This window comes from Anopheles bellator, chromosome 1 (assembly GCF_943735745.2).
Source record: "Anopheles bellator chromosome 1, idAnoBellAS_SP24_06.2, whole genome shotgun sequence".
NCBI classification, from domain to species: domain Eukaryota; kingdom Metazoa; phylum Arthropoda; class Insecta; order Diptera; family Culicidae; genus Anopheles; species Anopheles bellator.
In genome coordinates, this window is record NC_071285.1 from 24,593,008 (window position 1) to 24,607,313 (window position 14,306).

The 14,306-nt window shown below is 47.1% G+C and overlaps 1 protein-coding gene across 1 annotated transcript in view; it reads right to left on the reverse strand.

Annotated features, from left to right (window-relative positions):
- Positions 1-1,089: 1,089 nt before the first annotated feature.
- Positions 1,090-14,306, reverse strand: part of LOC131216550 (exostosin-1) — a 59,500-nt gene continuing 46,283 nt past the window's right edge. The window contains exons 3-10 of the mRNA XM_058211066.1: positions 6,945-7,019; positions 6,549-6,675; positions 4,353-4,472; positions 3,101-3,355; positions 2,710-2,997; positions 2,384-2,628; positions 1,362-1,433; positions 1,090-1,198 (exon numbers count right to left, since the gene is read on the reverse strand). Coding sequence (XP_058067049.1) covers positions 1,090-1,198; positions 1,362-1,433; positions 2,384-2,628; positions 2,710-2,997; positions 3,101-3,355; positions 4,353-4,472; positions 6,549-6,675; positions 6,945-7,019 — 1,291 coding nt within the window. The remainder of the gene's footprint in view (positions 1,199-1,361; positions 1,434-2,383; positions 2,629-2,709; positions 2,998-3,100; positions 3,356-4,352; positions 4,473-6,548; positions 6,676-6,944; positions 7,020-14,306) is intronic.

The window sequence follows — 14,306 nt, forward strand, 5'->3', positions numbered from 1 at the left end:
ATCCTAAACCATCGTGCGCCCCCGAGCAGGGCATATGTTGAGTTCGCAAACACGGTTTACGGTTCCTCCTGCCTCGTTTGGTTTCCGGGTTTCCGACCAGCTGCGCGCACACATAGACACACACATAGCCTGCATATGCGCAACTAGTACCAAAAACCTTGATTAACTGCCTTAATACCGTAACACTAGTTCTGTTTCAAGATTTAACAGAGTGTAACAAATTGGGTTATAATTTTCCTACTTAACCTCTAAAGTGCTAAAACGTTGTAGCCCCTTGTGGAGCCGTCCGCCAGCCCCGACACACTGCCGAGGGGCGCGCTCTTTGATACTTATAACTCTGCCGGTGGCTGTTACAATCTCTGGACTCTGGACCGCAGCGTTTCATCTCGGGTTGACCGCCCGATACCGATCCGATCCGCGTGGTTCACGAAAGGCGTTTTCTTCCTACAATTTACGTACTGGTTTGTTACACGGTTTGTTGATTACGTCACACATTAAACACTTTTGGTTCACCGTTCGATTAGCTACGCCATAAAAACTTAAAACTTCACGCAATGTTTGCAACATTATCGTCCGTTATTGGTTAACAACCAACGAAAGGAAAAACTTTCACTAAATGCTTGCTTGCTGCGCCTTCAATCGAGTGGCGAAATTAAAAATGAGTTCCAATTTTCTCCTTAGTTTGATTGATTTGACTCTGATTGTTGGCCCTTTTCCTGTGCCTCCGTTTCACTACCCTTATTCCTTGCCCCTGGCCACTGGGGGGTGTGTGCCGGTGGCCGTGTGGGATGACTACAATTATCCAAAACACGCTAGCGACAGACAGAAAGGAAGTGGTGGTGCCTCGCTACATACGCAACCAATCGACCAAGCACGCTCATTCAGTCAGGCCTCCGATTCCTCTGCATTATAAATTACTAATCCGATGTGTTGTAGAGCAGCGGTGTAGCGGCGATATGTGTTTTGCACGTCCCTGTGATCCGTTCCTGGGCTGCGCGTTTGCAGACAGGCAGCGGCTAGAGTGCAGCGTGGAGCGTGGAGCGGTGCAGCGGAAAGCCGTGAGCCGATTTAGTACACGTACAGAAACCGCTAGCTACCGACCAGTTCGATCTGGCGATACTTTTTCCGCAAATTGGACACCGAATCGCGGTACAGCACCGGGTCCAGACGCAGGTTGGACCGCAGCAACGGCATGTAGCTGTCGAGTGCAAAAAGGGCGAGAAATATGTAATTAGTGGACGCCGCCACAGCCGTGCCATTTACAAATGTTACACCCAACGGCCGAAGTGGAGCCGCGTTTCGAATGGGCGGGTGCTTTCTTTAGGCTTTGGCATACGGAACACACGCGCGTTGTAACGTACCCGAAAACAGCGGCAAACGTATTCAGACAACTTTGCCGTTGAATGAAGTGGTCCGGATCGTTCCACGGTGATCTGAAAACAAAATTATTCTTAGTAGTTGGTTTATCGACCGAGCGGAGGGGCCACGCATAATGGTGGATAATGCAGCACAAACACTACGTCAGCTGATGACTCCCAAAGGGCCCGATACATGGGTAGTTGCTTGGGATGTCATAATGCGTTCCGTTAGCTTCACCAACTAATCCTGATTAATCGATCATCCCCTTTCCCGATCTGTCGGGTAGCTTATTACGCTTTATTAAATGAGCGTTTCAATACTCTCGACTTCATGAAAACAGTGAAAGTGAAAAAGTATTGATTAGAAAGCCCGTTCCGAGGGCCACACTATTAGCTTTGATTTTGCCACTCAATGCTGAAACGTGCTATTCGTTCGCACTTTAATTAAATCAACCGAAGGCAAGTTTATTTTTCAATAGTTCCCGTCCAAAAAGGTGGGAGACTGATTTCCACCCCATAGATGGTGGTTCTATTGATCTTTGCCCAAGCTCCCAAGCTCCGAACTAATAAGTCAGCAGTTGATGGAGACCGGAAAATTTGAAAGCATCAGCAGACGGCCGCCAGCAGCACTTTACCAGCAGCTCAGCAGTCGACTGAAATGGCGGGCCCCACAAAACTGTGATTGGGGAATCGTTCACCGATCTGAGTGACATCCATTACCGAAATTGGGTATCACAAGCAGCAGCCAGAGCTGGCGCGCTACCCAACGCCACTATCATCACCTTTCAGGCCATTTTCTGCATTAACGCGTAGCTCAGCCCTCGATAAGCAGTGAACATTTCGAACGTGGAATTCACTTGTAAATTACTTCACTGCTGCCGGGTATGGGACAGCCGTGTGGCCACCCAATCAATAAAGTGACGCGCGAGTAAGATGAAGTGGTCCCTTGGTGGTGGTCGGCGAATCGATCACGGCCTCCTGTGCTCACGTGGGAACTAGGAATCCCCCCCCTCGATGGTACCTACCTTCCGCTTTCCCGATCCTTGTAACCCTTGCGCTGGGTCACCTTAATTGGTGGTTTGCGCGTTACGTGCGACACGAGCAGATTCATCAGAATGTCTTCGCAGTTCGACGACTGCTGTACGGTTTTGAGCAGCAGGTACGACAGCCAGTTCGTGTAGAGATAGTTGTAGTAGCGATGGTAGAACGCGGCCCCCGTCAAGACGATCGAGTAGTAGTTCGTCCACTTGGAGGTGTAGCCCCAGGCGTTCTGCGGTCGGCGGGCGAATCGAGAGAAAGGCCGTTAGTTAGCGGAAGCGAACAGCGAACAGCGCGGTTTGCAGAGCCGTACCTTGGAATCGTCCCAGAAGTGGGCCCGGGCCGGATAGCCTACGATGCGGTCCGGAAAGTCTCGCCACACCTCGTAGGCAAAGTCCAGCTCGTCGGTGTTCAGTATCGCGTCCTCGTCCAGCGACAGGACGGCATCAGTCTCGATGTGCTCGTGGGGATAGAATCTTTGGGATATGCTCGGTCGGTTCTCGGTCGTGCTGCCCGATATGATGTGCATTGGAATGTGACCGGTCGATGGCCAACGTTTCCTCGCCGGAACGGCCCTATCGCTGGCCCACAGAATCAAAATCTGAAAATGTCAAACCAAATGCGTTATTCCGAGCACACCTGTTTTGGTGCACTTCCCCCAAGCCGACTATCAGGTCTGGGGATCGGGGACGGGTGACGCTTACCTTATCTACAAATTGGCTTTTGGTAATACTTTTGACTAGCTTGTATAAAGCAGTATTTGGTGTAAGCTGTGTACCGATCTGTACAAATATAACGGCGGTATAGTTCAGTCCGGGCGCGTAGCCGAGCGTGTCCAACAGGAACGGAAACCGCCGGGGAGTATCGGAGAATGTTGGAATTGTCAGCAGCGCACCTGGCGACGTATTCCATGTCAGTCCATTCCGATGCGGATAGTCTGGCAGTCTTTCCCGGATAATCTGTTGAAGGCGAAGAAACGCGCAAAGCCAACAATTCTGTTGTGTTTAACAATTTTCGCCAAAGTAGTACAAATTTCCGCGCGAGGTCGCGGACGATGAAAGGAAGAACAAGGAACATGCTATCATTAATCTTACGCTCGCCAACAAGCAACCACAAAAATGACGCATTTTCCAGCTGATGAATCCTATTGTTTTCGTCGCCACAAAGGAAACCTCCTCTCAAAGGAGACCCTCGAAGGAAGTGCAAAGTGAAAGCGTTAAGCTCGCGGTAGTGAACGTTAAGTAAAAAGTAATGCAAGAACGAACACGGACGGTCATTGTACTTACAAAACAATAAACCGGTCTAGGCAATAGGCAGCTCTTCGGGGAGGGGAGGTTTTGTGGGGGGGCTGGACCCACTCCCAAGAAAGAAAGAACACAGCGCTACATCAAGACATCAAAAACATTCGACTAAGCTAAGCGCGACGGTCTTAGGAAGCTGTTAGTGCGGAACCGTAGCTTGACATTACCGGCAGCTTGTATTGTGAACCGCAAGCAGTGTCACAATTCGAAGAGCACAAGATATGCACATAAGAAGGTTCAAAAAGGGATGTGCGGATGTTAATGGAAGCTACAGACGAAGCTATAAAAAAATGGTAGCATGCGAAATTGGCGATCAACGTATATCCAGCATTCCGCTGCTGCTATTGTTTGTTTGGCGAGCGAATCACTGGCGTCCCTTGATGCAGCTGATGACGTACGTGCTCGTAGCACCTTTACGGTGTCTGCTTCAGGAGGTTAATCATGCGTTTTACAACCGTGCAAAGATTGTTTCGTTTGGCAACCGGTGCGGATGAAACCAGATATTGTTTTACTTTGTGTTAAATTTACTGCATCGTTTATGTTTTGTTTATGACAAATGACGAATTATCCATCCTGTTTCTATCTCTAAGTAACGATTGGTATTTTTAGGAAAACAATTGTTTGTTTCACATAATGAAAACAGACAGAATCTTACCTCAAACGTAGTAAAAACTATCTTCTCGATGGAACTAAAGTATCGCTCCCAAAGCACTTGTGTTTGTTGACGTAAAGCTAAAATGCGGCTGGCGGAAATAGAACGCACGATATCCGGTACCTGCAGCGAGAGAGAGAATAAAATGGAAAGATAGATAGAAGAACACTTAAACATTTTCGCGAGCTGAGCCGGGATGGTAGTTCAAACGACTTAAGATTGACTTTGGGGGGGCCGACCCGACGTGTACCGAACGACATCCCCTGAGAACCTGCGAAGTAAAAATACTTCCAACCTTGGAACCACTGTCTGTGTGCGTGGCTGGACATTCCGAAGAAATCGGAACTCACCGAGCGAAATCGCAAATGGAAGATTTCGCCATCCCAAAAAACACGAATCACGTGACTTACTGGGCGCATCCCCTTCGGGAGGCCGCATCATTGGCTGCCCCGCACTGTCCGCGGGGTGATTTGTACAGTTTTTCGTGCGCAGTGTCGAATTATGCTCTGTTATGACATGACAGTGAAACAAATATTTTGATTTTCGCTACGCTGTTTTAGGCTCTTGACTGAATATTACTTCCGAGAATACTTAGGGGCTCCGGACAGTGGGTGTCCCCAAAGAGCCATTTTGCGGAAAGTGAGCCATCTTTTTGGACCTCTGTCGGAGCTCGGTGTCCATTTTCTTTCATTGGGTTACTTCTCATACGGTCCGCCGCGTGGGCTGTGTGGTGTATGTCTGTTGGAATCAGCAGAAGTTGCTTTCTTTTAAAAGGCATTTTTTCTTTTATGTTTTATTGCAACGAATCGTAAGCAATGTATATCAATGGGAAGCGCATTTTTGTGACATTGGAAATGTGACATTTTCATGTAGCCGACATCAAGGTCAAGGTGTCAATTAAAGGTATCGGTGGTATTATAACTATTGTGGGCAAAAGGTGTCGAAACTTGCATAAAAATAAGCTGCTTTATCCTATGCAATAAACCTTTGACAACGTTTCTTCTAGCTCTCGAAATAGTTCGTTTCTGGAATGCCCCTAAAGCCCTTTAGATTGTTTCCAATTCATTGATCCACAAGTCAATTCCACAGAGAGTTTAGCGGATGGCCGTTAAAAGTCTAACAAACCTAAAATAGACACAAATGATCTTTACAAATTGTATTTTCTAATTGTTATATTATTCCTTCAAGATCATCCTTCTGAGATCTTGAAGGAATAGCCATTTATATCTAATTGTCAATCATTTCTTAGTTTTACATTAACAGCGCGCAGTCAGCGTCACATTTAATTGGAGTTAAAAAAGGACCTTTAAGGTCCTCACACAGGCATGGTCTACGCACACCCAGTTCGTTCCGAGCTCGAGAGCGCAGTACCTGGAGTGCTGCTGGCCTTATGGCATCGTGGATGCCGAACCCAAACACTACACCCGCCCATCGGCCAATCCGAGTGGCCACGTGTATCTTGATCTCCGTATGTCAATCACATCGCAAATGAGTCACTCGGTGTCAACTTTATCGCAATCGAGTAGACACACTAGACGCCCCACCCGGTCGGACCGGGCGGTCGGTTTCCGTTGAATCATGCTAATCCATCCCCCCACCAGCCGAAACTAGAGAATGTCACCGACGAGTCCGTACCGTACCGGAAAATAAACACTCGATCAACGCCCCGATTCAAGTGTCAGCGGGTCCTTATTTCGTCGGCCTCGGTTCGTGCGGGGGGCCTACTCATCACCCATCATCAGCACCATTATATATTGTGGCCCACAATCAACGCATTAGGCTAAACGAATTCCATCTCACGCCGTCACCGCCCAATCATTATCAGCAATCATTTTATCATTTCGCTTAGCATCACCATCAGCATCACACGTATGCTGCACACACTGGCGATGATGATGCTTTGGGTGTGCGCCGGTTGTTGGTTGACAGACGTGGTTCTGATTTATAATCGGCTTATCAGGAAGCAGCGACGTGTATCGGCACTAAAATTTCATTAGAACACATTTTTAATCACCAACAGACGGCGTCAGCCAGAATCGGCTCGTTTTGGATAGTAATACATTCCAATCAGGCTAGCTTACGCCGATGATAAAACTGGCAAAGGTCTTAATTACATCGCCAATCGTCAGCCATTTTGAGGGGGGTGGTTTTCTAAAACGTCTTAATTGCCTTTAAATGGAGCGTCCAGCGAGAGCTTACCTGCAGCAGCAGTCTTTCGTCGGCCCAAATTGCCGCCTGTTTCCAGTCAATTTTCGATTGAAACGGCAACACCCACGAGTTGGATAACAGCACCGGTATACAGCCCGCCTGTAACGCCTCCAGAAACCTAAAAGAACGCAGCAAAACCGGTTAACAGGTTGAGTGCAGACCCACGTGGGTTTTGTTTTCACGTAATTCACGCTGCTGGCAGTATCTTTTATTTTGTTTAACGAAAAGGTTACGTAAATTTGTGGAGCATGTATTCTCTTTTTAAAATCGCCGACGCTGAGAATTCACTAAGCGGAACCGTCAGCCGTTTGTTGCTCGAGCTCAGTGTCCTCATTAAGCTGTTCATTGAAAACCGGCGTGTCGCTACTGCTCGGGGCCAATATTTACCTAAACGATCCTAGACGACGTCCTCTCGGCACAAGACAGAATGTAGAATTTTGTAATAAAGTCTCGTAATCATATCTGTAATGAAAGAAGAGGAAAGGGATAAGAGAATGTGTTGGGCGCGGAGAAAAAATTGCATGTCCAAACATTAGCACAGTTCGTTTACACAGCAAGAGCATCCCATAAAAACGATTATGTAGCGCCAAGCGGGCGCTAGTGGACCTCGAGAATGCCACCGCCACCGCCCGGACGCTGATGTTAATGGCGAAGAAATTCTCGTTTAGCATGCTTCCTTTCCATGCAGAAAACCGCCGCACACCGACGGCCGCCCGATTGCCCACCGTTGGCGAAAGGTACCCAAAGGGCAACGAGAAAAAAGCCGCCCTTAAGTGATGAAATTAATGAGAATTGTATGAGAATGTCCTTCGCAGAAAGGATGAGACTTTAAATTAGAGACCGCAGAGGTCCCCGTGCCGTGAGAGCTCCGGGGGCGCAGAATGGAGTAATAGAGCGAATTTTCCCACACTGGAACCGATGGGAAACCGAGAGCGATGGGCAAGCAGTAAGTAATGTTTCGAGGCGAGGCTCGGCACAATTTTTTGTTTTCCCGAGTGATGCTTCTACGAATGGTGGCCGCCCGTTGTTACTTGGTGCGCCTTTGCATCGGCACCTTGGGCGACCTTCTTTCCGCGACTCCGTGGGTGAGAACCTTCAGGTGCCTGTGGAATTTTTGAACACTTTTCCGCTGGCATGATATCATACTATCCAATGCATACATAGTAGCCCTGATAAAGGACAAAAAATGAGTAACAAGTTTTGTTCTGTTCAGCGAAACATCAAACGGGTTGATTAGTAAACTTTGATAGAATCGATTAGTAAAATAAAAGATAAAACAAAATAAATTTAAAACAAAATTATTAAATGAAACATAGATAACAAATTTTCTGAGTATGAGGCAATCTGTAAAGTATCTATGGTGAAATCTTTAAGATACCTCTAAAAACAATTAGACCAAAATAGAGACAAAGAACGAATCAGGGGCTGGATGGCCTTCTGATGGTGGTGGAACTGAGTGTTATTAAAGAAAACAGAAAGATAACAGTACATAATTAAAATAACGATAAGTTAAATAACAGAAACCACAAACACAAGCGAATTTAAAACAAGCTGTATATAATATGAGACAAAAATGAAATACTATAAGGCTAAAAATTAAAATAAACAAATAAACATGCCAGAAAAACTACTTCCTCTTAGAAGCGCCATTCGACAAGTCGCACCATCAACGGGCGGATCTTTAAGCCTTTCTCCAAGTTTGCCAACGAGTGTGGCTGCTACGACCGAATTTACGTAAATATCTGACGTCTTTGCCGACCCATAACTGGTAACTGGCTGGTCCTACGGCTGTCCTTCTTTTTAAAGTGCGAAAAGTTTCTTGAAAGGAGAACAGCGACGGAAGCTGCGGTGGTGGTGGTGCTCGATAAGGCCACAGAATGGCGTATTTTTCCGTTTGTTCCGGAAAAATTCCACAGATAAGGGCAAACTGGCGCTGGCCGCTCTTAATTATGGGCTGGAGGAGGATCTTCCACCGGAATGGCCGGCGGGCAGGACGGCGAATCCTGTCGGGGCCGTTGCCGTTGATATTGAAATAAAGTACCAACAACCCCACCAAGACGGAAGTTTGTCACCGGGAACCTTTCCCACCGGCCCGCTCCGGGGTTGTTCGTTGGGGAATAGCGGCCACGGCGGAAGATCGGATTATTTGGCCCGGTGGCGTCGAATTCCTGGGACTGGCCTTTGCACAACCATGGGTCGTCGCCGCAAAAACGAGTGATCGCCTTTTTGATAAATCGTAGCCCCCGGGGGCGGCGAGTGGTAGCATAAATTCGGCGCAATTTATTATTTACTTGTCACCCACTCACATCCCCGGGTGCGCCCTCACCCGGTCGAACACCCATTTAAGACGCGTGTGTGCCGAGAGTGATGAGAGTGGTTCCGTGGGGTGCGGGCAGAACCCAGAAAAACGGACATTCTAACGCAACCGCAACGGGGACAGCACGAGGGAAACGTCGACAAATGGTGCCTCTTTTTCCAACGAAATGGGTGTTTTGTATCTGATTTCTGGTACCAAAGGGGTCTCTAAAGAGGAGACCCTCGAGATGAGAATAAATAGAGCCTTGAGGCTATCGTATCGAAATGGGCGAGAATAAATATTGCGCCAAAATCAAGGTGTGGGCAGCGAACGGCACATTAGCCTGCAGGTAAATGATAAACGTGGCTGGCATGCCGCACTAATTCGAACATAAATCGTGCGGCGTGAATGGCCATCCTATTTGCCTGGCGCAACAATAACCAACACAAAATATCGTTTGTAGAACCTTGAAGTTGGAATTTTGTATTTTATTAAATTGATATTACTATTAAACGGTTGTCGTAGTAAAAAAATATCCGTTACGGTTCTTACATGGCGACCGTGACACGGGGTTTGAAAAATGGTGTCCACTTCACAACAGACACACACATACAGCCAGCAGACCGGTGCATTGCTGTGGGTGTGCTGTAACGAAGTGGTAACTTTTAAATAGAGCGGAAACGGAACGTCGGAGAACCAATACCGGACCGGGTACCGGGTTTCCGGTGAGCGAAGGAAAATAGGTGAACCCATATATCTTCCCGGGTGAGCTATTTTCTTTATGTCGCTTTTGTTTTTTCTGGTGCCAGTCGGAGGCGCTCGGCTCGGCTCCGCCAGTTACCATCATATATCTTGGCGCGAACCGCGGTTCGCCGAAACACACCGAACCCACCGAAAGCTCCGGCGAGAGCAGTGAGTGGCCCGCCGAACGCCCCGAACAGGTGTGACTTTCAAACTAATGAGAAATGTGTAACGTCGGCCGGCGGCCGGCCACCGGACGTGGTTGATTTTTATCGTCCGCAGGTTGTAACTCATGGGTGGGAAACTTTCGCGGAGCGCCTCGTGATTTATACTCTTTTTCCACACACACAAGTATCACACCGGTGGGCTCCAGAGGGAACTGAGGATCTATTGGCCATTTTTCTGCCTGAAAGGGCGAGATTCCAACCCCCTAACGGCAGTGCTGGGCGTCATGTCAAAGGCACGCGCGTAAATATCCTGACGGGTTGAGCAAAAGCACAGAAGTCTCGAGCCGTGCGAACCGAGCCGACTCCGGAGAAGGTGGTTCGAGCATCCTGTGGTCTGTGCCATAAAGTATCCCGCCCGGGGAGTGTGCATCACTTGAACACGGCTTTCGGGTTTGAAAGCATAAGCTCTGTCGCTAATGATGATGGCCCATCCCGTGGGGTGTTGGAGTGTCACAAAGATAATTTTCGGAACTATCCTCAATACGGTCCCCGGGTCTTGTGGTGCACACTGCAGAGGTCACACCGAAAGTCGTATCGTGCGGGGTCGGGATCGTGTGTTTGGCCTTTGGCTGTGGCGCTGTTTAAATGGCTGCATCGACACAATTAATGTTTGCATATCTCCATCTATTTACCATCTTAGTACTAGTAACCAACCTTCTGGTTACTAATATTTGGCATTGGTTTTGTGCAGCACTAGTCTACCCCCGAGGAACGTTGTGTACTGTACCTAATATCCTCGAAGCTGATAACGTAACCCGAATTAAAGTAAAGCTGGAATCAGTAGTCACCGAACGTGTAGAATGGACCATGAAGGTGAATTGTTTGGTGGGTAGATCAGTCTCTCGAGCAAAGTATCGCACGGTTCCATATTTTTGTGTGACCGTACTTTGGGTATTCGCTCACCTTGTCAAACAAATATTAAAAACGCGAATCAAATCGCAAATTTTAATAACATTATTTATAAGTGCTATTAAATATTTAGTATGAGCACAGGAAGCAAAAAAATCATAGCCATTTTCTTGCCGGTTTCAGTTTACAGTGTGGTTCGCTAGCGTATCACCAAATAAGTGCTTTTAAATGCAATAAAAGACACACATTTCATGATATGACAAATTTAGGTACGGTATCTATGCTATAAAGATAGTGCAGAGGGAATAATAAAAAAAAATACTCTGACAAAACAAACTTCAGAGCTACCGACAAACCAGGAAAAAGTATCAGTTGTTGGTGTGGCAAAGAAAACCGGACGGTGTGTGGTAAGTGGCTCTTGAAAGACACGAGAGCTGCGCTCCGGTTCAGGTTTTCACCGCAGTTCACAGTTATTCTAATGCATTATGCAGCGGAATATGGCATAACTTTTGTCACAAAACCACCTCCGTGAAGTTTTCTTTGAAAAAATTCTTCGAATCCGTGGGTTCACGCAGCTCTCGTCTGGAGGGAGCGAGCTAACCACGATGCTACTCGTAACTAAACCAACGGAAGGCAATCAGAAAAACACAATCTCGAAGCCCGCATCTGGATAAGCACTTGGCACGTAGTTGGCTCCGTAGAATCGAACGTTTTTTTCCGAACCGGCAAAGCTTCCAACTTAGTGTTTCATTTCACTAGAAAAGTATCCTCTACTGGATAAAACACGCAGCTTACGTGTGCGTAATTGAGGCATGAGGTCTCCACTTCCTGCTGTTCACGTGGGAGATCTCAAGAAGGAGTTTTCGAAGCACCAATTCACATTTAGCACCACGACGTCGGAATACGGAGCCTCACTACGCCTACTAACCCTACACAGTGAAGTGTCCACAAGGTTCCGACTAGAGTCGTTCGAGAAGCAATCTATAAAATAAATGTCCGATATTTTATCTCGTACAACCCACGATGATAAAGAGTGCAGTAACTTAGGTAATTTATGAACGCACACAAATAAAGACATTAGTAGCCGAGCGAACTGAAGCCCCACTGTACCCGGGCCGAGGAGAAACACAAACCCGGGACCACGTCGCCGATAGCGCAAACATAAAGCAAAGGGAGCCGGGGCCCTCGTGGTCCGTTGGGAGATTTCCAGCGCGCGACCCCAGTAAAGATACATAAATTTGCTAAAATGCGAAGGCAGTTCACCTTTTTCTCACTTCATTAAATTAACATGCCAAACACTTGTGAGAAGGGGGTGGTGACGGTGGCGGTATCGCGTTCATGGCTGCCCGAGGGATTCCAATCGTACGATGCGCGCGGATCGAATGGGATCCGCGAAGGAGGTTTCGACCTCCGCAAACGAAAAAAGAGAAACGGAAATCCCGAACACTCCCGGGACACTCGCGAGGCGTAATGAATTAGCACCGTTTGGGTGGCCACCACCGGCGGGTGGTACGAGTTGCGTCCGCACCTGGAATGGGTCCCACTGTAGTAGTACGGGAAGTACGATATCCCCACAGGACGAACATTCGGCCGGACAGAACGGAAGCGCGATAAACAGCTGCTACCGTTGTTCCGGTCAACGGATACGAACGGAGGAGTTTTTCATGAAGCTATCGGTAGGCCGACGATGGCGACGAACCATATGATTACGGGGGAAATAAATTAAAAAGGAAGGGTCACTGAGAGGTGTGGACGCAGCGCAAGAAAATCGTGTGGCGGTGATAAGCGAACAGAGCGAATGCAGCGAGCCAGACCCGAAAAACCTCAAGCCAAAACCCGGACCTGTCAACGCCAACACCGTCGGTTTCTGTCTGGTCTGTCAGGCGAACGTGGCAACGTAGCGGCCCGACCAGTGGTTGAGTTATTTCACCGCTCCCACCCGAGCCGTTCGCCAAGCCCCACGCAAGGACACACTCGGAAAAGGTCAGCACGTCGGCTTGCGCGTCGGATTATCTATGGCCCGCTGCTGGCCGCTTCTGTGCATCTTCTACGTTCACAGTCCCATTTTTTGCGCAGCTCATAGCTGGCTGACTGGCTGGCTGGCAGGCGGTTATTTTTATTATAAGTTTAATTAAAAACTTTCCCTTCGCCATTACAATTGTAAAGCAGCCCAAGGGCCCACCGTCGCTTAGGGTAATTCGATATCCTGCCATGTGTAGGAAAAAATGTACCAAGAAATCTCCCTGAAGATTGCCCGACTGGAAAGCAGAAAGCAGAACTTGTAAGTATGCAAATTAGCTGGAGGAAAACTTGAGTGCAAGTGCAGAAATGAACTGCGTAATGCATTTTTGAACGATGCAACATAATAAGACGGGTTTTGTGTTAGTGTATGCTCACTTTTACTAGATTTATGGTTCATACAGTGGCTAATTGATAAAGTTTATTTCAAGAAAATTAATAATATTCTTGCGAAAACAATGATTAGTGTTAGCCATACATATTTAAAACAACCTAAATCCCTTCCCGAAAACCTTCGGTCAATATTGCCAAACAGTGACGTTTTCCTGCCAAAATTCATGATGCTGCCATTTAATAAATTATGACCAGTGCTTAATGTAGAGAAAATCAGAGAATTTCAAATAGGATAAGTTAAGATCGGGAACATGTTGAGAACAAGACACGACAACAAGACATTTGAGAACAAGAGATTATGTTAGACGCTAAACGCGAACGCTTCCTATTGATACTTTAAATATTGAAATCGAAAACCTTACTAGAAGTGTGTCAAAAACTATGTTTCCCACACGTACCATCGTCAGTGGGGAAGAGCAAATCAAAACATGCGAACATGTTCAAGTATCACGAGATAGGCACAATACATTCCGTACCCAGATGGCACCTTTGGTGCCCCTTGGGAACATCAATAACCTTTCTGCTGCTGCTCCTCCTATGACCTCTACGAGATGCAACAGATGCAAAAAAACCTAAACACCCTAACGCAAACATTGAGACGGTATCGAGAAATTGGCTTCGTTCAATCCCTATCAGCAGCATATTTTTGGGACGGCCGTCGTTAACAAGGCCCAAAGAACGGTTTTCCGACTCCGAGCGACCGGCGTATCGTTTCTGGTTTCGTGAGCAGGACCAACGAATGCTGTGGTTGAAAAGAGAGCGACAGAGAGTTTGAAGGTAAACAAGAGAGCTTTAGGTACTTTGAAAAAAGATTAAATGGATTGGACCCATTGGAGGCTTCGTTGGGTCAAGTAACTGAAACGGAACACCAAAACATCTTAATTAAAAATTACAAAATTGCAAAATTTTCATGATGAAAGCAACATTTTGTTGAATGTGAATATGTTGCTCAGCGTAAAAGGTTGGCTGCATGTTAAATTAACTTTTTGCTACAGAATGGAGACGCCTGGTGGCTGATGGAGGCGCCATGTTACAACCTTTCCAAAAGGTGCTAGTAATTTTATGAAAGCAAGAAACATGCCGCTAGCACAATAGAATTATAGTACAACGTATGAAACTGCGACCGCTCCATGTGCACTGTAGCGCAGTTTATGTTATTATAGCTACCATTTCTCTATGCGCCCGATGGAGACGCATGGTGCTTCACGTTTTCTTGGATGTCGA